At 32.1% G+C, this 23,112-nt stretch overlaps 2 protein-coding genes and 1 pseudogene across 2 annotated transcripts; all 3 read right to left on the minus strand.

The window, feature by feature from the left end:
* Positions 1 to 1,454: 1,454 nt before the first annotated feature.
* On the minus strand, positions 1,455 to 2,838 carry LOC149492208 (trans-resveratrol di-O-methyltransferase pseudogene; annotated as a pseudogene).
* A 985-nt stretch (positions 2,839 to 3,823) lies between these two features.
* On the minus strand, positions 3,824 to 5,210 carry LOC149492209 (putative O-methyltransferase 3). The gene is made up of 2 exons (XM_089716796.1): positions 4,363 to 5,210; positions 3,824 to 4,205 (listed from the first exon to the last, which is right to left on the minus strand). Exons 1-2 carry the CDS (start codon positions 5,149 to 5,151, stop codon positions 3,906 to 3,908), a joined length of 1,089 nt encoding a protein of 362 aa, XP_089572922.1. The 5' UTR covers positions 5,152 to 5,210; the 3' UTR covers positions 3,824 to 3,905.
* Positions 5,211 to 17,035: 11,825 nt separating this feature from the next.
* On the minus strand, positions 17,036 to 18,549 carry LOC149492210 (putative O-methyltransferase 3). Its single transcript, XM_089716802.1, has 2 exons — positions 17,702 to 18,549; positions 17,036 to 17,544 (listed from the first exon to the last, which is right to left on the minus strand). The coding sequence occupies exons 1-2, from the start codon at positions 18,488 to 18,490 to the stop codon at positions 17,245 to 17,247; spliced, it is 1,089 nt and encodes a 362-aa protein (XP_089572928.1). The 5' UTR covers positions 18,491 to 18,549; the 3' UTR covers positions 17,036 to 17,244.
* Between the last annotated feature and the right edge of the window lie 4,563 nt (positions 18,550 to 23,112).

A 23,112-nucleotide genomic window follows, 5' to 3' on the forward strand; every position in this document is an offset into this window, starting at 1 on the left:
TAATTTTTATTCTCACCAAATTAAATCCTTGATTTTATAACAATTAATTTTAATTTTAATTTGCATTATTTATCTTTAGTGGGTTGTATTGCTCCTAATTAATCGTACTAAAAAAAATTAATTAGTTAGACGACAGTGAGTAGCATCACAAATATACATTACAAACTATTTTAAGGGTTTTGTTATTATTATGGCTTATAGTATTTTGATATGATAGAGATACAAATATGATCAAACATGCATATATAGAGAGATGAGAGTGTGGAGATTTTTTTTATGATAATAAATTATTATGGCTTATAGTATTTGGTGAGGGAGATTTTCTAAGGAGTCCCATATCCCAGTTAACCCCCAATTGATAAGCGTTATTCACAATAGCTCGATTGTTTTTCCTTTTTTGCCTAATTACTTTTAGAAAACATCGGCAAAATAAAACAAACAATTCTTCAAAATAGTGCAAAACATTGCCTTTTAAAAAACATTGGCACATGAAGCAATTCATGACCTTCACTTGGGATTAAGACCCTTTACGGACTGGGCACTGATCTCATTGCCTGTGAGTATACAACCAAAATTTTTTGTTAATCTTAAATTGCAGGTTGAATGTGATTACCTTACTGTGGTTAAGATGGTTAGAAAAGAAGGGGAGGTGCCAGGGAGTTGCCAGGCCGTGGTGGCTAGTGTTCATCGATTGTTGGAAGGAGAGTGGGTTTGCCAAATTTCCCACGTTTTTCGAGAAGTCAACTGTTGTGCTGACTGGTTGGCTGCTAATGCTTCTCTGTCACAAGATAGAACCCATATCTTGGATTTATGTCCTCCTGCTTTATGTAATTGGCTTGATCATGATTTAAGAAGTGTTGCCTATTGTAGGCGCACTCTGAAGTTCTGATTTCTCATTGTATTACCCCCAAAAAAAAAAAAAAAAAAAAATGCTAATCTTAAATTGCATATGAGCAAAACTTACTTTGCAGGCCCTTATTGAAGGAAATGGAATGGAAGACGGTTTATTAGAATTATGAAAGACATACCAATTTATGAGCACGTCTAACAAGCTGAAAGTCGTTTTCATTGAGCATTGTAGTTAAGGGTATAAATGAATCGAGTTGAGCTTGATCGTGTGAGGTTCGAAATTCAACTTGAAATTGACGAATCTGAAAATTCTAATTGAGCTTAAATTCAACTTAAAGCTTGAATTCAACTCAAAAAATTTTAAATTTAAGATGGACTTAAGGCTCAAATAAGTCTAAAATAAATATCGTACGTATATATACAAAAGCTTGATCAAGTTCGATAATCTTGTATTGCTTATGGGCAAAACTTACTTTGCAGGCTTTTTTGAACTTTTTTCCAGCCAAGTTCTAAACGTCTCGGTTCATTTAAACTTACTAAACAATTACCGCAAATAAATTTAAAACTCAAGATTCTACAAAAGTTTACTTCAGCTTCAAAAGAAGTTAAGTTGGAGTGGATCGAACTCCATCAATAATTGTCTGTATACAAAAAGATTCAATTTTTAGACATGCATTTGCAATTTTGCATTGTTTTTCTTGAATTTGTATTAACATATGAATGTTTGGGTTTGCTGTTTCTTCCAACCAGGAAATAATTGTAATTTGTTCATGAATTGGGTAAACTTATGAAATTCCATTTTGTTTTTTTCAGGTCACTTTTGAAGTCCAGAGAAGTTCCAGATCAGAAGCAAGAAAGGAGGAGATGCGAATATGGGAATTACAAGTTTGTGTTTATAACTTTATATTATCCCCTTGTCTTAATTGTGTTGAAGCAGAGAATCCCCTGTTTATCAAATCAATTGTGTTAGCTAAATCAAATTTTCACATTCCAAGTGATAAAAGTAAAATATTGAAACTTATGTTTGTGTGTGTGTAGTTTAATATTTTTCTCTTTTTAAGTAGGATTGAAGGTTTGATTTTCATGGATGTCGTAAATATTCAGTTTGAGCACTTACCTTTTCGTGGGTTGACTAGATGCGAGCATGATTTAGTCTTCATCCAGTAGATTAGGATACCTCTAGTTAATAAAAAATAAATAAATAAATAAATAAGAGTAAACTAATTGGTATACCTTGAGCAAAACTGCATCAGCAGGAGGAACAGCCTCAAACATGTCCCCAGCAAGAAAATTCAAATTCTTAATGCCTTGTAAACCAGCAACAACATGGGGAAGATCCAAAACAGTACACTTCAAATTTGGAAAAGTATTAGCGATAGCCTTGGCCATATTTCCAGTTCCACCTGCAACATCAACCAAAGAATCCAACCCTTCAAATGCCTCCTTACACTTGACTATCACCGCCTCACTAATTAAAAAGCTATCACTAGCCATTGCTTCATTAAACAAGTTATTAACCCTAATTTCATGCCCTGCATGTTCCCATAGCGACTCTCCAAATGCAGTTACAAACGGTGTTTGATCATAATCATCTTTAAGCCATGTGCTCATGCAATTACACGGTTCTGTTAGAATAGGATCATCAACAAGAGATATAAAAGGTCTTGAATTTAAAGGAGTGTCTTTTAGAAGAAGACAAGAGGATGGAGTAAGTAAATAGCCATCTTCTTTTAAAGAAAAGAAACCAGAATAAACAAGAATTCGCATTAGATGGTGAAGATGGTGAGTTTTAGCAGGCTCAACCTGTAAAGCAGAAACTAGGTCAGAAAGAGGCATGGGTTGGCCGTGGTGGTTGCTAATAGCATCAGGTATGCCTAGTTCAACTGCACATTTTAGAGACATGGACTTTATGAATTGCAGAGAATGTGTCCATGTATGAGACTGAGCTTTGAGTAGCTCATCTATGTTTTCTCTAGTAACCAAAACCATCAACAGTACTTAATTAGTACTAACTATATGATAAGTTGATGCACACACCTTCTAACCTCTCCCTCTCTCTATATATATATTGCCCTGGAGAGTAATTAATACTAGCAGAATTATTGTTAATGGGGTTGGGTTGTGTCTGAATTAATTAATTTTATATGTTTAACATGTGTATATTGTTTGAATAGTACTCATGTTTCTCAAGATTTTGCTAGATATGATAAGGACAAGCATTATTTTTCTTCAATAAAACATTGTGTTTTTCTTTTTTAGAACGAAATCTACATCGTTTGGAATAAATCACGTATTAATCTTCCAGGCATATAACAGTTGATAGATTTAATAAGGTTATGCGTTTTTGATTTTGTTAATTTATTAATCTTTTTTTTTTTTTTTTCATTGTTACTAGGGAGTTTCCACGTGAACTTTTTTTTTTTTTATTTCATTTTTGTTGGCAGTTCAATGTATGAATAAATTGTGAATTTCCTGTGGTTGGATAGTTTAGATTAAGTTTGGATAAATTTCTTGTATCAATAGAGGTTGTCAGTGCGACTTTTTCCTCTTCTAAAATTTGGTATTTTGAAACTCTTCTGTGGATATCAATGTAGCAAGGATCCGAAAATAATAAAATTTGGAATAATTTTTTATTATCCTATTTGAAAATGAATTAATTTTTATCCGAAAAATTGATTCCTTCTGCTAAAATCATTTCTTATAAATAATTATTTCATCTGTCTATTGAGAACAATTATTTGAATCTGTAATTGGTAGAAGGTAAAATCGATAGAAATTATTAATTTAATCCACTTAGTATTAAACAATAATGTCAAAATCTTTTTTCTTAAAAAGCACCTTTCCTAAAATAAAATAAAATACAATAAATTGCAATGTCATTGGAAAAAGAAAATAGTATTTTCATATGCTAAGCTTTATATAGAAAGGTATGAGAAAAAAGAAATTTTGGAAATGTAACTATAAGTTTACGATATTGTCAAAATAATGCTTAATTAAGAGTAAATACAGCACGAGACAACCTATTTCACATATACGGTAATGATATATAATATTAATTAAAGATAAACTTCAATTACACACCTTGAACCCAACACAGGGGTTATCTTATAGTCACTAAAACCAGCATCAAAAAAGAGTTTAGCCCATTCTTTTTTGTTTCTTTCTTTACCACTAACCAACACCATCATCAACATGTCAAAGAAAAGCTGAGTTTCAATGCAGTCATTATTCTGTTTGTGGGTCTCCATCACCATATCTATAATAATCAGCTTTCCTCCTTTTCTGCCTTTAATTGCTTCTTTACATTTCTTCAATATCTTTATGCATTCTTCATCACTCCAATCATGCAAAATCCACTATTTATGATCGAAAATAAAATTAAAAAATTGTTAGCAGAATATCAGCGCAGCATGCAGAAGGTTAGACATTCAAAAGCAAGACAACCTTTCATCTAATACCAAGTAAAATAAAGAAAAGATAGAAAAAAGAGAGAGCATAAATTTCAGTACATGCCTTCAGTAAAATTGCATCAGCTGCAGGAGGAATCTCCTCGAACATGTTACCACCAACGAATTTCAAGTTCTCACCATCTTGAAGACCAGCAACGACATGAGGGAGATCGAAGACAAAGCAATCCAAATGAGGAAATGCATTAGCTAAAGTTTTAGCCACAGTTCCTGTTCCACCTCCAACATCAACCAATGACTTCAACCCATCAAACACTTCTTTGCATTCTTTTATCATAATACTCATAACCAACCTAGCATCACTTGCCATAGCTTCATTAAAAAAATTGTTGAGCTTAGGATGTTGACCAGCAGATTCCCATAATTCGTTTCCGTGAAATATATGAAATGGGGTTCTATCATCTTTCAAGAACCAAGTGCTTAAATAATGCCATGGTCCTGTTAAAGCAGGATCAAGCATGGCTAGCAAGAACGGTGTCACACTCAATGGATTTTCTTTAACAAGAAGCTTCGATGCATTAGTAAGAACATACCCTTCTATTTCTCGGCCATTTTCTTCTATTTTTGCTACAGCAAAAAAGCCAGAATGGACTAAAATGCGCATCAGGCGAGGAATGCAATGCGCTTTGGTTGGGTGTATAGATAGGGCATTGATTAGGTCAGAAAGAGTCATGAGCTTGCCATGCTTGTTAATGGCGTCTGGTATTCCTAATTGAATTGCACATTTTAAGGACATGGAATTTATGAAGTTGAAAATATGGTTCCATATATGAGCTTGAGCTTCAAGCTGCTGATCAGAATCTAGGTTTAGAATTTCTTCAGCCAAATGAGCCATTTTTATGGGCTTGAGGCTAATAGTATTAGGATATGGTAGAAGTACAAATATGATGAACAATCAATCAAATACTTTTAAGTATATATAGAGAGAGTGGTGGGGGATTTCTTCCTTTCTTTCTTTATTATTATTTTTTTTCAAACGCTAATTATTTTATTTTTCCCCCATGCATTAGCATATATTTTATTTTATTTTTTCACATTATTCACATTGATGCATGGTAGTTGCCACAAATATTCTGAAGTTAATATAAGAATAATAATATATTAGAAAGTAGAAAATATCCTCATACCTTTTTTACAAAAAAAATCAATCTTCTTTCCCATGTATTTTTTTCATTAATAGAGATCAATCTTCTTTCCTCATTTGCTAGTATTAATGAAATTTTCTCCCTTTATTGCTATGTTTTAATAAAAATTAAATCCTTCAATTACACATTATTGCACTTAAGGTAGAAAATTAATTTGGTTTAATGGCTAGGTTTAAATATGGGTGAATAATAAATTTTTGATATAGGCTTCAAATTGGTTGCAAGGGTCATACTTTAACTTAGGTGGTCTAGGCTAAATATGAAGTTTTAACAAAGAATGCCTAAATCATCTCTTTATAAATGTAAGCATTTAAAATTTTTATCTCGAACAGAATTTTAATTTATTCTAGGAACGCCAATGTTAAATAAATTTTGATTAAAACACATCTATATATCATAGATTTCACAAAAAATTAGTGTTTATAATCTTAGAAACAAATAGTTAAATCAAAGAATCGTGTTAAGTCAAAAATTAAAATTTAAGCTGAAAAAATAATTAGCTTCGAAGAACAACAAAATTCATTGCAAGTTAATGAATTATGATAATTTTTTAAACTTGCTCATAATTATTCCAACCATATTAAACTAATGAAATAAACAAACAAAATAAAAAAAAATTAAAATTTTAACTAAAATTTTCCTTTCCCCAACTTAATCTAGCACATTGTCCCCAATGTGTGCAAAAATAAGATCAATTCCTCAAACTTATCATAAATAATCAATGCAAGGTAAGAAAATAAAAATAAAGTAGAAAACATCTTACCACCATTACATTGACAAATACAACAAATGACAAGGAAACAAAGAGTATGGTTTTAATGGCTAAATGCTGAAAATGGGAAAGAATAACATAACACAATAATAATAATAATAACAATAATATAGACCTAATTGTTGAGAAGAAAAAAAAATTGAAATAAAAATAAAGAAAAATCCTAATTAAAAGCAAATAATAAAAACAAATGAACGTAAGTCATTTTTTTTTACTTTTTTTTCTAAAGAAAGAAAAGAAAAAAAAAATTGAATCATTAAAAGCAAATGATTAAAGAAGAAGAAAGAAAAAAAATGTGAACGATAAGTCAAAAAGAAAGGAAGAAAAAAAATGCAAAAGTGGGTAGAGTAGGACCATAAAAAGAAAGAAAGTAAAAAAAAATTAGAGTAAAACAAACAAAAAAGGAAGAAAGAAAAAGTAGGTAGAGTAAAAAAATAAATAATAATAATTAAAAGTAAAGTAAAGCTGACCGTGCTGATTGGGAGTGCTAGGTAGCACGGGGGTGCTAGGTAGCACGGGGGTGCTGTGTAGCACGAGGGTGCTAGATAGCACGGCCTGGGGTGCTAGAGTCTGACTATGAGTGTACTTTTCTGTGGAGACAGCACGGGGGTGCTAGATAGCACGGCCTGGGGGTGCTAGAGCCTGACTCTTGCAGTTTCAATCAGTTTTCAAATTTTTTTTTTGACCTGCAATATGAGTATAAAACACCAAAATAAAAGAAAATAATGGTTTAAAGATGGGAGAACAAAATGAAAAATATAAGTAAAAATAAATAAAATAAAATAAAAATTTGCAAAGGAAGAGAAAGAAAATGATGGGTTGCCTTCCATTACTGTTTTGTTTAAAGTCTTTAAACTCGACTTTTGAGAAGTTTATCAAATAACGGCATTCGCCCATAGTATGTATCATGTAGTATCACACATGGGTCTTGGTTGAAAATACCCTCAAGATTGGCTAGTTTGAGAAAATTTATGCTCGTCATACCAACAACATCTTGCTTTGAAGGATGAACTTGGGGAAAAACCTGTATTAGATCATGGAGAACACAATTTATTAAATGTGGTATTATTGGAAAGAAAGGATCTTCTGGTGGTGTATATATAAAGACCATTGATGAGCTCAAATCAATAGTCTCAATTATTTCTTCATCCACCAATATTGCTTTCTGCTTATTTTCATTTAAACTCTCATCCAATGTCCCCTCCAGTTGTACCTCACATTTTTTATGGTCATTAATAATCATATCTGAAAACAAGAAATTGAGATTTAATTCGTCTTCAAAGGAGTTGCATTTTTCACATGTAGGCTTTACTTCTTCTAAATATGCAATTTCCCATGAAGTTTCCTCAGAATTGCACTCCTCATCTCGATATCCATTAATTGCCATGGTTATCAATTCTGCTGCTTGTACCTCCAAATTTTCTATTGCTGTTTGTTGGATTTTAAAGGTCTCACGAGTTTCATTCATAAATTAATGTGAGATTTAGTAAGGGCAGCAATCAAATCCTCTAAATTCTTTTGTTTTTCTTCTTCATATTCAAAATTTTGAGGATATTGGTGATTCCAGCCCTGCAATGATTGATCCCAATGCCAACGGTAGTCAAAATCTGCCATATCATTTAACATGTAAAGTATATTTTCATAGCTGCTTTCTATAAGGTGAATACCATTAGCTACCCAATTTCTAGTTTCTTCATTTAATCCACAATAGAATATGTAAGTGAGATATTTATTTATAAAATTATGATAAGGACATTTTTCCAATAATTCATTAAATCTTGCCCAAGCTGCATAAAATGGCTCCAAGTGTTGTTGATTAAAATTTGCAACTATTTGTTGATAATACATCTCAAATACTTGCAAAAAAATGATGAAAAAGAAAATCAACAAAAACAAAGAAAAAAAAATACATATAATATAAACAAATATTTCAATTACGAAATAAAACAAAATGTCTAAATTAATAACAAGATAATTCGTATTGATATTGGTATTGCCAATCCCCGGCAACGGAGTCAAAAACTTGACAGCTTATTTCGCAAGTGTACGAATCGCTACAAGTAATATATGATGAGTAAGATATCGTTCCCACGAGGATTGTAATCCAAGTACCAAAATTATGTTATCTTGTTATTATTTAAACGATAATTGAAAGAATTGTTTTATAAATGTAAAATAAACAAGAGTTAAGTAAACAAAAATTGATTAAAAGAAATCAAGGAATAGAAACTACTAGGGGTTTTGATTTCACTTAATTCCATCCAATTTATTTCATTAGTTCATTAGTCAATTTAATTATTCAAGTAGGGGAAACAACTCTGAATTCACTAACAAGCTCTTCCGATGTATTGCTAGCTATTTTAATTCCATTTAATTACCTATCTTCCAATAGCGCAATTAACTGTGAATTAAATCATTAAGTTATGTAGTTGTTTATGAATTTACAATTTAAGTTTGATAAATCATAAAAACCCCCCATGAGTCAAACCTATATAGCTTCCGCATCAAGTTATTATTCTCATGTGTTTTATTAACCTTTTCATATCAAAGATCCTTCTTCCGATAGTGATAATTGAAATAAATCTTTCTAGGGGAAAATTCTACCTAGAAGCACTAGGTTCATTAATAAATCATAACTTGAATAAGGAAAAATAAATCTAATTGCATAAATTGGAAAAGAGACTAAGCTACATCAAACTCCTAGTATAAGAATTTAGTTACACATAGTACTTAAATAAAACTCAATAATACTTGATAAATATTCCATAATCAATAAGAATAATGAAAGAAATAAACAAAATTAACAGTTTAGAAATAAGAACTAGTGATAAATTACTTGGATGGCTTCCTTGAAACTTTGCACAACTCTTGAATACTTAACTTCTAAATAAAAACAAAACTATATACAAAGCTATAAATTGGAAGAAAGAAAGAGGAGATAAGATCAAATAAGTAGGCCCAAGCTAAGAAGAAAAAACAAATGCAAAAAGTAACGTTAAAAATATGAACTTTTGCTTATCGTAATGGCAAGGTAAATGTTATACTTGTTGTGCGGTGCCACTTAATGGGACCCACATTTGAAACAAATAAAAAAAAGAAGAATGGAAAATATGGTAGGACCCACTCGTAGTTGAAAAAGGAAAGAAAGAAATGGGAGATTTCTTGGGTAGGTGACCTGTATTTCAGTGGACGCGTACTTAACGCGTCTACCCTCTCCTATAAATAGGAGATGGCTCAGCCATCTCAACACACACAACCGAGCGAAGAGAGTTTTTGAGAGAGTTTCAGTTTTAGAATTGGGTTCTAAAACTCGGGTAGAGAAAATAGTGAGGATAATTTGGGAAACACTTTCGAGTGCCACTATTTTTTATTACTCTCTTTGTAAGCCTACTATTTTTAATAGTGGAAGAATTATTCAGTTTTTGTCCCGTGGACGTAGCCCTAACAGTTAAAGGGTGAACCACGTAAATATCTGTGTCATATTTATATTTTTCCGCTGTGTTATTATCGTAATTTTATTGCCGGGACCCTAACAAGTGATATCAGAGCTGAAGGTTTACCGGATCCGTGGATATATTTTGAAAATAAATATACCACGACGACGAGAAAATTACGCCGAGTCCATTGGTGCAGTCCGTTCGGAAAGACGTTGCAGAATCGACTTAGTGATGAATAGTAAAATAGTAACTCAAAGTTGATAGTGAACAGTACTATTGCGTTACTGTTGCTGAGTCCGTTTCAAGTAAGCCCAGCACTATTCACGTATACAATTACTATTCACGAATACAGGTACTGTTTACGTATACTATTACTATTCAGTCATACGGTCACTATTCACGTATACTACTATTCACGTATACGGTTTCTGTTGGTGTTAATATTCTGCACAAGTCAAAAATGGACGACAAAACAACAGGCACAATGGTTAGACTCAACTCATCAAACTATGCAGTATGGAAGATATTAATGGAAGATCTTCTATGCTGCAAAGATCTCTTTGAAACGATTGAGTTGAAAGGGGTCAGACCAACTTCAATAAATGAAAGCGATTGGAAGTCAATTAACAGAAAAGCAGTCGCAACCATCAGGCAGTTTGTTGAAATGAGCGTCATAAATCATATCGCTCATGAGAAAGATGCCTATTCAATCTGGAAGAAGTTGGAGGATATGTATGAGCGGAAGAATGCCCAAACAAAGCTTTTTTAATTAAAAAGCTTGTAAATCTAAAGTACAGAGACGGCGAAAGTGCTTCAGATCACTTGGGCAAACTTCAAGAAATAGTGAACCAACTGACAACGTCAAAGATAGTGTTTGACGACCAGGTGCAGGCACTATTCTTATTGAGTTCCTTGCCGGACAGTTGGGAGACATTGACTGTTACGCTCAGTAATTTGTCGGAGGGGAATCTGACCTTAACCACAGTTAAGGAAAGCATTCTGAATGAGGAAACCAGACGTAAGGAGAATGCTACGAGTAGCAACTCAGACGCACTCGTTACAGTTACAGAAAGGAGGGGGAGAAGCAGAACAAGATACCCCCAAAATCCAGACAAACGTGACCATTCACGGAGAAGATCCAAGTCAAGAAAAGGAGTCACTTGCTATCATTGTGGCAAGCCCGGTCACATCCAAAGGCACTGCAGAAAGTGGAAGAAGGAACGAGCCAAAGAAAATGATGAGGAAAAAGACGATACGGAGGTAGCTTCAGTAGCTATTGATGCTGACGCACTTGGTGATGGTAGTGCGCTGATTTCTCATGCTGGTCTCAGTGAGTGTTCCACTAGTCAACAATCTCTTTGGATTATTGACTCTGCATGTTCTTATCATATTTCTTCAAAGAAGGAATATTTCTCATCCCTTACCCTCGGAGATTACGGCCATGTCAAGACTTTGAATGGCACATATGTGAAAAATTGCGGCATTGGAACAATATACATCAAAATCAATGCTGGTCATGATCTCTGGTTAGAAGATGTGAGATACACTCCTACAGCAAACTTCAATCTGATCTCAGTTCATTGTCTTGATGAATTGGGCTATGCAAATCTATTTGTTAACAGGACGTGGAAGCTTTCCAAAGGTAATTTGGTGTTCAGTCGAGGAAGAAAGTTCAACACCCTCTACTAGACCCAGGCTAAAGTTTGCACAGGAGTAGTGAATGCAGTTGAAAATTCATCTGCTGAGTTATGGCACAAACGACTTGGGCATTTGAGTGAGAAAGGAATGGAGACTCTCACCAAGAAGAAAATGCTGTCTTTGAAAGGTTTGCCTATTAAAATGTGCTCTGATTGCTTGTCTGGTAAACAACATAGAGTTTCCTTTCAAAGATCTCATTCTCCATCTAGAAAACCTGGTATTCTAGAATTGGTACACACTGATGTTTGCTCAATGGGTGACAAATCCTTGAGTGGTTGCTCATATTATGTTAGCTTTTATTGATGATCATTCTAGAAAGGTGTGGGCTTTTCCAATAAAGTCAAAAGACCAAGTGCTGGATATGTTTAAAGTCTTTCATGTCAGTGTTGAAAGACAAACGGGAAGAAAGTTAAAATGTGTTAGAGCTAATAATGGTGGTGAGTACAGAGGACCGTTTGAAAAGTATTGCTCAGAACACGGCATCAGACTTCAGAAGACAGTTCCCAAAACTCCACAACAGAATGGAGTTGTAGAGAGAATGAACAGGACCATTGTTGAAAGGGTTCGATGCATGCTCTCTCATGCTAAACTTCCGAAAACCTTTTGGGCTGAAGCAATGAATACTGCAGTTTACTTGATCAACCTTTCACCTTCAACCTCCCTCAACGGAGATGTACCAGAAAAGGTGTGGTCAGGGAAAAATATTTCTTACGATCATCTTAGAATATTTGGCTGCAGGGCTTTTGTTCATGTTCCAAAAGATGAAAGATCCAAGCTTGATTCGAAGTCAAAATAGTGTATCTTCTTGGGTTATGGAAATGATGATTTTGGGTACAGATTATGGGATCCAGTTGAAAAGAAGCTCATCAGAAGCAGAGATGTCGTATTCCTGGAAGACCAAACCATTGAAGACTTTGAGAAAAATGAAAAGCCAAAGTCTATCAATGAGTTTCCTGTTAGTCTTGATGCAGAACCTCGTGTAGAACCACAAAATGATGAACCTGTTCAGAATGATGCTGAACCAGCTCCAATAGAAGAACTGCCTCAATTGAGAAGATCTGCGAGAGGCAGGATACCTTCCCAGAGATATTCTCCTAATGAGTATGACTTATTGACTCAAGGGGGAGAACCAGAGAACTACCAGGAGGCAATGGAAGATTGTAAAAAGAATGAGTGGTTGAAAGCCATGCAAGATGAGATGGAGTCCTTGCATGAGAACCAGACTTATGAGTTGGTGAAACTGCCTCAAGGTAAGAAGGCACTGAAGAACAAATGGGTGTTCAGGTTGAAGGCTGAACAGAACAACTCACAACCAAGGTACAAGGCGAGACTGGTTGTGAAGGGATTCGGTCAGAAGAAAGGAGTTGACTTTGAAGAAATTTTCTCACCCGTAGTCAAGATGTCTTCTATCAGAGTTGTGCTCGGATTAGCAGCTAGCCTGAATTTGGAGATCGAGCAACTTGACGTAAAGACTGCTTTCCTCCATGGTGACTTAGAGGAGGAAATTTATATGGAGCAACCAGAAGGATTCAGAGTCAAAGGCAAAGAACACTTGGTGTGTAAATTGCAGAAGAGCTTGTATGGCCTCAAACAAGCTCCCAAACAATGGTACAAAAAGTTTGACTCTTTCATGGTGAATCACGGGTATGAGAAAACTACTTCTGATCATTGTGTATTTGTGAAAAAGTTCACAGAAGGCGACTTTATTATTCTCTTGTTATATGTGGATGATATGCTTATTGTGGGCCAAGATGCTAAGAAAATTGAGAGCTTGAAAAAGGAACTTGGAAAATCCTTTACCATGAAGGATTTGGGATCGGCAAAACAGATACTCGGAATGAAGATCTCCAGAGACAGGAAAAAGAGAAAGTTGTGGCTGTCTCAAGAAAAGTATATCGAGAAAGTTCTCAACAGATTCAACATGAGCAATGCGAAACCAATTAGTACTCCACTTGCAGGTCATTTCAAATTAAGTCTCAGTCAATGTCCTTCAAGTGAGAAAGAAAAAGAAGAACTGAAGAAGATTCCTTATGCATCCGCCGTTGGCAGCTTGATGTACGCCATGGTATGCACAAGACCGGATATTGCTCATGCTGTTGGTGTTGTTAGCCGATTTCTTTCAAATCTAGGTAAAGAACACTAGCATGCAGTAAAGTGGATTCTCAGGTATCTTAAGGGCACTTACAAAATGTGCTTATGTTTTGGTGATAATACACCTGTGTTAGATGGTTACACAGATTCAGATATGGGTGGTGATGTTGATTCGCGCAAATCAACTTCTGGATATCTGATGACTTTTGCAGGAGCAGCAGTTTCTTGGCAATCAAAATTGCAAAAATGTGTTGCACTCTCATCCACTGAGGCAGAATATATCGCCATTACAGAAGCTAGCAAAGAACTCTTGTGGATGAAGAAATTCCTACAAGAATTGGGTGTAGAACAAGAGACGTACATTCTGCTATGTGATAGTCAAAGCGCGATACATCTCAACAAGAATTCGACCTTTCATTCAAGGTCAAAGCACATTGATGTGAGGTATAATTGGATACACGATGCGCTGGAGATGAAGTTATTTCAGATTGAAAAGATTCACACTGATGATAATGGCGCTGATTTGATGACTAAAGCTTTACCTACGGAGAAACTTGTCACTTGCAGAAAGATAGCCGGTATGGCTAACGTCCCCACTTGAGTGTGCAGGGGGAGATTTGTTGTGCGGTGCCCACTCAATGGGACCCACATTTGAAACAAATACAAATAAAAAAAAAAAGAGAGAAGAATGGAAAACGTGGTAGGACCCACACGTAGTTGAAAAAGGAAAGAAGGAAATGGGAGATTTCTTTGGTAGGTGACCTGTATTTCGGTGGACGCGTAGTTAATGCGTCTACCCTCTCCTATAAATAGGAGATGGCTCAGCCATCTCAATACACACAACCGAGCGAAGAGAGTTTTTGAGAGAGTTTCAGTTTTAGAATTGGGTTCTAAAACTCGGGTAGAGAAAATAGTGAGGATAATTTGGGAAACACTTTCGAGTGCCACTATTTTTGTATTACTCTCTTTGTAAGCCTACTATTTTTAATAGTGGAAGAATTATTCGGTTTTTGTCCCGTGGACGTAGCCCTAACAGTTAAAGGGTGAATCACGTAAATATCTGTGTCATATTTATATTTTTCCGCTGTGTTATTATCGTAATTTTATTGCCGGGACCCTAACAATACTAATGAAATTTATTTATTTATTTGTTTATAAAAAAATTGAAGAAAAAAATTAGGGGGGTATGATGGTCATTTCCTTCCATGTTGACTCACGACACCGTTGTTCATTTTCCGGGAAAGTTTCTAAACAAGCCTATATATCGACCTGCCTTCCTTAGCAGTTAACAGCTTACTGAATGCATTTGCATGAAATTGAAATGTTTTTCTCTCCCAAAAAACGATAAACACCACAACAAAGCTTTTTCTCTCGTATTCTTAGCTCTGTTAATTTGAATCTGCCGTGCGGTACTTTATAAGTTAACGAATTTAAATTATAAATTTTTAAACAAACCATAAAACTTAATTATTTAATTCATGTTTAGTTGCGTTATTAGAAGATATGTAATTAGACTGGGTTAAAAATAGCTAACAATACATCAGGAGAGCTTGTTAGTAATTTTAGAATTGTTTCACTTACTTGAACAATTAAAATTGATTATCAAACTAATAAAATAAATTGGATAGAATTAAGTGAAGTCAAAATTCCTAATAGTTTTTAATCATTGATTTATTTTCATCAAATATTTTTGTTTGATTTCTTACTCATTGTTTTATTTTATTTTTCAATCTATTTTCCTTTTTATCATTTAAATAATAGTAGGTAACACAATTTTCGTACTTGGTATACAATTTTCGTGGGACGATATTTTACTCATTCTTTATTACTTGTTTGTGATTTCATATACTTGCGAAAAAGCCTGTCAACGCATGGGTCCTGTGCGGCCCTAGTACACACCTAATTAAACTGGGTTAGAACCTCAATTATTATTATTATTTTTTTTTGTAAATAATATATGTGTGTAATTTCACTTTTGTTTCAACAAGGCTCACTTTTGCTCAAGATTGTGATAAATATTGGGTGAAAATGTTGCTAGATTTGACAAGGATTGCTCAATAGAGGTTGCTAGTATGACTTTTTCCTTTTTTAAAATTTGGTATTTTCAAACTCTTATGTGGATATCAATGTATCCGAAAAGAATAAAATTTGAAATAATTTTTTATTATCCTATTTGAAAATGAATTAATTTTTATCCGAAAAATTGATTTCTTCTGCTAAAATCATTTCTTATTCCTATAAAAATACTCAAGTTATGTCTTTTATTATTTTCTTTATTACTGAATTGGCAAATTTGAAAAAAAAAATATCAATGGTTTTCATCTTCTTTTTTTCCACTTTAGCACGTTTAAGTTTTTGATTTACTTGAATTTAATATCGTGTACTCCTTTTTTTTTTTTTTTGTTTTAAATCGTCTGGTATTTAGAGTTCGAATCTTAGACATTACTTATGAAATCCAGCGCCTCATCACACGTGGACTTTTTTTTTATTTCATTGTTGTTGGCAGTTCAATGTACGAATGAATTGTGAATTTCTTATGGTTGGATATTTTAGACTAAGTTTGGATAAATTTCTTGTATGAATAGAGGTTGCTAGTGCGACTTTTTTCTTTTTTAAAGTTTGGTATTTTGAAACTCTTCTGTGAATATCAATGTTGCAAGTATCCGAAAAGAATAAAATTTGGAATAATTTTTTATTATCCTATTTGAAAATGAATTTTTTTTTTTCCGAAAAATTGATTTCTTCTGCTAAAATCATTTCTTATTCCTATAAAAATACTCAAGTTATGTCCTTTATTATTTTCTTTATTACTGAATTGGCAAATTTGTAAAAAAAATATCAATGGTTTTCATCTTCTTTTTTTTCCAATTTAGCACGTTTAAGTTTTTGATTTACTCAAATTTCATCTTCTTTTTTTCCACTTTAGCGCGTTTAAGTTTTTGATTTACTCAAATTGAATATTATGTACTCCTCTTTTTTTTTTTTTTTTAAATCGTCTGGTATCTAGAGTTCGAGTCTTAGACATTGCTTATAGGATCCAACGCTTCATTATACTGGACCAATTGGTGGTTGGTTTATATACTCCTCTTTTAATGAAAGGATTTCTAATATTAATTTTTAAAAAATTCAAAAACTTCGATTTAAATTTAATTTTTATTATTAAATTGAAAAAATTACATCATTTAATGTGATATACGTTTTATTATTTTCTTCTCTCTCTTTTCTAAACAAAATCTTAAAGGATTTTAATCTTATCCTTTTCATTCGTGTGTGCAGTGTTCTTAGAAAAATACTATCTAATAGCATAAAAATTCACTTGTAATACGATTTTGCTAATAAAATCTAATGAAATTTTCGTCTACATAATTAAATTATTATATATTATGCTCAATAAAACAATCCATTTGTGTTTAATTAGATGTTCAAATAATGACATTTATAAAATTTTGTAATTTGTAAATTTGAAATTGTGAATGTGATGGCTACAAAAGTCTTACCTAAAAAATAAAATAATTTTTTAATATAAATAATTATTTCATCTGTCTCTTCAAAACAATTATTTCAAACTGTAATTAGTAGTATTAAACAATTATTTTAAAACATTCATTGAGTAAATACAGCAAGAGACAACCTCCTCATTGAGTAATATTCACCAACTCGTTAATAACATTTATAGTAAAGCCTCTAAATAGAATTCGACCCCTACTCTCACTTTTCACAAATTGAAACAAACCCACATATTACTCTACCTATTTCACATATATGGTAGTAATACATAATACTAATTAAAGATAAACTTCAATTACAGACCTTAAACCCAACACATGGGTTATCTTATAGTCACCAAAACCAGCATCAAAAAAGAGTTTAGCCCATTCTTTCTTGTTTCTTTCTTTACCACTAACCAACACCATCATCAACATGTCAAAGAAAAGCTGAGTTTCAATGGAGTCATTATTCTGTTTGTGGGTCTCCATCACCATATCTATAATAATCAGCTTTCCTCCTTTTCTGCCCTTAATTGCTTCTTTACATTTCTTCAATATCTTTATGCATTCTTCATCACTCCAATCATGCAAAATCCACTGCTTATGATCGAAAATAAAATTAAAAAATTGTTAGCAGAATATCAGCGCAGCATGCAGGAGGTTAGACATTCAAAAGCAAGATTACCTTTCATCTAATACCAAGTAAAATAAGGAAAAGATAGAAAAAAGAGAGAGCATAAATTTCAGTACATGCCTTCAGTAAAATTGCATCAGCTGCAGGAGGAATCTCCTCGAACATGTTACCACCAACGAATTTCAAGTTCTCACCATCTTGAAGACCAGCAACGACATGGGGGAGATCGAAGACAAAGCAAACCAAGTGAGGAAATGCATTAGCTAAAATTGTAGCCACAGTTCCTGTTCCACCTCCAACATCAACCAATGACTTCAATCCATCAAACACTCCTTTGCATTCTTTTATCATAATACTCATAACCAACCTAGCATCACTTGCCATAGCTTCATTAAAAAAATTGTTGAGCTTAGGATCTTGACCAGCATACTCCCAAAATGTCTTTCCATGAAATGTATAAAATGTCTGTGGATCATCATTCAAGAACCAAGTGCTTAAATAATGCCATGGTCCTGTTGAAACTGGATCAAGCATGGCTAGCAAGAACGGTGCCACACTCGATGGATTTTCTTTAACAAGAAGCTTCGATGCATTAGTAAGAACATACCCTTTTATTTCTCGGCCATTTTCTTCTATTTTTGCTACAGCAAAAAAGCCAGAATGGACTAAAATGCGCATCAGGCGAGGAATGCAATGCGCTTTGGTTGGGTGTATAGATAGGGCATTGATTAGGTCAGAAAGAGTCATGAGCTTGCCATGCTTGTTAATGGCGTCTGGTATTCCTAATTGAATTGCACATTTTAAGGACATGGAATTTATGAAGTTGAAAATATGGTTCCATATATGAGCTTGAGCTTCAAGCTGCTGATCAGAATCTAGGTTTAGAATTTCTTCAGCCAAATGAGCCATTTTTATGGGCTTGAGGCTAATAGTATTAGGATATGGTAGAAGTACAAATATGATGAACAATCAATCAAATACTTTTAAGTATATATAGAGAGAGTGGTGGGGGATTTCTTCCTTTCTTTCTTTATTATTATTTTTTTTCAAACGCTAATTATTTTATTTTTCCCCCATGCATTAGTATATATTTTATTTTATTTTTTTCACATTATTCACATTGATGCGTGGTAGTTGCCACAAATATTCTGAAGTTAATATAAGAATAATAATATATAAGAAAGTAGAAAATATCCTCACACCTTTTTTACAAAAAAAAAAAAAAAAAAAAAAATCAATCTTCTTTCCCATGTATTTTTTCATGAATAGAATTTCTGATTTAATGATAATCATTTACCAATAAAATCTCTAATTTAATAATAAAAGGGATTAGTTTCTCATTTAACCGTTAAACGGGATGTGAGATGATGCCCTTGATAAAAACTAATAAAAAAATTGATTTGGTTTATGATACGATAATTATATATATTTATTTATCTAGTGTATGGCTTCATCCATATAATAAATTAATTCAATAAAGGAAAACACTTACCTATATCCAGTTTATGAACTCACTTATACACTAAATCAATTACAAATAATGTTATACTTTAAATGATAGTATTTTTAATCATACATTAAGAAAAAAAAGATAAAAATAATAATATTTTTTTAATTGACTTAGTGTATGGGAACACCCGGATATATTCAAGAAATTTTTTTCAATAAAACCATTTGGCAGTATATGGACCACCGATATATAGAATTGTCAAATTTTCAATCCCAACCAAACAATAAACAGAAATTCATTTCCTTTATTTTCCCACCTCCGATAAAAATAAGAAGAAAAAAAAAATACAATCCAACATCTGAACACACAGCAAGATTCAATCTTAATGCCAACAATTTCATCCAATGGCAACACAATTTCTAATATCAAAACTAGCAAAACCCATCAACAACCACATCTAAAATATAAAAAAAATCAAGAGCTCTTGATTTCGATGTCCATTAAACTCACCTACATGGAAACACGAAGAGCTTTAACTGTGATTAAGTCCCGAGTCGAATTAGACGGTCCTTAATAATAGAGTCCGGATACCTATAGTTTAATATATATATATATATAATCTAACAATAGAACTCCAAATTTTCCTAATAAACCCATGAAAACCAAAAACAATATAGTAAAACAACATTTTCTGAAAAAAAAAAAACTTTTGATGGATTTGCACTAGAAGTGGACAAGAATCACAAATTAATGGATCCCAATTTTGTAAAATCCAATTAAAATATCCAACTAATAACTCGATATGTAACGCCTTGATTTTTCTGTGTCTAAAATAATAGTTTTACCGGTCTGTAAATAGTACCACCGCTCTGTGAATAGTACCATCAGTTCGGGAATAAGTATTATTTTGGTCCGAAAAAATTACTATCTATGTGTCATATTTTATTTAATATTTTTGGATTATGCATACATGATTTTTATGAGTAGAAAATAAGTAAAGAATATTTTTGGAGAATTTAGATAATTAGTGAATAGTGAATTATGGTGTTATATTAAGTAAGGAAATTTGCGGAATTTTTAAGGATTAAGTTTGAGAATTTTATGAAGATAAATAATATTTTGAAGGAATTTAATTGGAGATTATTTGTAGCCATTAGATGAGATTACTTTTGACTTAATCTTAGCCATCCAATTGTGGGAAAAGACTAAACTACCCTTTAGTTGCTTTATAAGTCAACTTCTCAATTATTGAGCAACACTTTTTCTTTTCTTCTTCTTCTCCGTGTTAACGCCAACTCCCCATTCTTCTTCTCCTTATTTTTTCTTCACCATACACTTAAATTCAATAACAAAGGTCTACAAATATAAATATAGTAAGGTGATATTAATTTAGTTTAAATATCACATTCAAAGATTTGCATAAAGTAAATTCTCATAAAGCATGATGAGATTATATGAACATATCCTGAGATCATATAGTTTATTCTCGTTTAAGATAGTTGGTATGATTAAGAAAATAAGGACTTGATATATATATATAATGAATGTATTTAAGTGATGAATATTAAAATGTTATTGAGTAATTATGTAGTTATGAAATTATAGAAGTGTTATTGTGTTGTTATTGGAGTTTGATGGGGTTTGGAGTTTGAATTTGGGAGTGTTTTGTATTCATATGTTTGGTAACCTCTATTTTTAGGAGAAACTCTTGCAGTTTTTCTGTAGGACTCTCCCAAATCATTTTCAAAACAAAATATTATTACTTGCTAAACTTGTGAATACTAAGTCACTTCTAATTCATAATATGGTTGTATGATTTATATGTAGGTTAGGACGGTGCCTCCGGCACTGAATGTGACATCCACCGTCGGATCTTTCAGGATTGGGCGGCGAGTGTTACACGATATTTTTTACTTCTCATATAAATGACAAGACCAATCAAAGCTACTACTGATGGATTCCTTTACCTTTAACTTATGGGGATCGGCATGGCATATGGTGCCTTTTGTCTCCAGCTATTGTGAAAGTTACAACGCTTAATCGTCTTATCATGCTTTGCAAGTAGTTGACAATGTCATGAACCCACGCACGTAAGAGTACTTAGTTAATGTTACAATTAAAAATATTTGTTATATTTAACCAAAAAATATATTTGTTTAGAAAATCTACCTTCCTAATCTATATATAATCTTGAAGTAAAAAATAAGCTAACACGTTCTCTCTATTCAACATTCTTATTTATCATTTTTTTATAGATTTTTTACTTTTCTTTTTCATTTTATTATAATTGGATTGGGTTTTAATATTTTTTAAGGTCTCTTTATCCATATAGAATTATTATCTATACTAACAAATTATGATTTGATTGGATTTTAATATTTTTATAAGATCACTTTGTCCATATGGAATTATTATCTATACGAACAAATTATTTAAATTACAAAGTCTAGTTAAAACTTAGCTATCAGATTTAACTCTTACTATATATAAATAATAAAATTAACAACATAAAAAACGTTCATGGCACTGGATTGGATTGCTAATGATCTATATATCTCTCTACCTTCCTCAATCTTCCACTTACATGTGAATAAAAAATCTTTTCTTTAGTGAGCAATTATTTAGTTGTATATGAAGTGCATGTAGCTTTTTAAAAATATTTTTTTCTTTTAATTCGGTTAAGCGACGGTGAATATGTTGTTTGAATTGGAATAATTTTGTATTGATGTCTTGCCAACTGATTCCATGTACATAATGCAATCAAGTAATTAATTACTAAACATTCCCAAATTTTTGAATATTCTACTAATTAATAAATTGATTATTTCTGTTTCAAAACTTTTCGAAGAAACGAAAGCATAAAGAAAGCAAAATGGAGGGCTTCTTTTATTCCGTCTTGATCTGAATGCAATTCACATGAATATTGATTTAATTAAAAAAATTTATATGCGTTCTTTTTCCATTGACTAATTTATTAATGCTGTCTTATAAGATACTCTCTCATTTGCTGTATTATTTATTATTAATTATCAAATAAATTAATTGTTAGTTTTGTTTTTTCATTTATCTTCTTGGCCTTCACTAGCTTTTTTTGGAAAGGTTTTTGTCTCATCTAGGTATTCGTTTGAAAGGTAGTCCACGAAATATTAGGTTGTTGAAATTAAGAATCACAACTCATAGGAGGCTTTGAATATCTCCTGTTATTTTGACGTAAAAGAATTTTACTATATCTTTTTGCTAAAGGGAAAAGCATTCTTGCTTTCTGGAACTTTTAATTTGGTAAAAACCTAATTAATATTAATAAATAATTAAAGTATATTTTACTGTTAAATAATTTAATTATACAATAAATAATACATCCATCTATGTATCATCCATTTGAATTGAAAAATTTTATTTGTATGGAATTATCTATGATAAGATAAATCGTTTAAATTATAAACTTTAACTAAAGCCTAAACATTTAATTGAATTGTATACTTATTTAAAATAAATTAATGGCGCTACAATTTCTATAATTTAATAATTTTACAAATAAGATGATAATTTGATAAAGCGGAAAACAGATTTTTAATAATATATTAAATACAACTTAATAAATATAATATACAACGATAAAAAAATTTATAGAAAAAATAGTTCTTTAACTAACTAAATAATTAATAATAGCATTGATATTTTAAATAATAAAAAATTTTCAGTATCTTTTTTAATTTAATATCTAAAAAGTTTTTCAGTTTTTCTCAACAATTTAATAAATAATTAATAATATCATTAATATTACTTCAAATAACTAAAATATTTGTCATTAACTGATTTTCTTCTACAATTCAAATATCAAAATCTAAAAATACTTTTCAAATAAGTTATTTCTAAAAATAAAAGAAGCCTAAATGAAGAAGTTTTGCAGTTTGTCAAGTGGAGTCCTTGTAGGGCTTGTCGCAGTCGGTGAACGACAGGTTAGCTATATGTCACAGATTTCATGACACGCATTACTATAACGAGATTTCATCTAAAAAAAACGATGTCGTTTTTGGCAGAGCGCAGTCAGCTGACAAAGCATATTATAATTATGACACGT

This window comes from Jatropha curcas, unplaced genomic scaffold (assembly GCF_041381405.1).
Source record: "Jatropha curcas cultivar XTBG-Jc1 unplaced genomic scaffold, XTBG_Jcur_1.0 HiC_scaffold_79_pilon, whole genome shotgun sequence".
NCBI lineage: Eukaryota > Viridiplantae > Streptophyta > Magnoliopsida > Malpighiales > Euphorbiaceae > Jatropha > Jatropha curcas.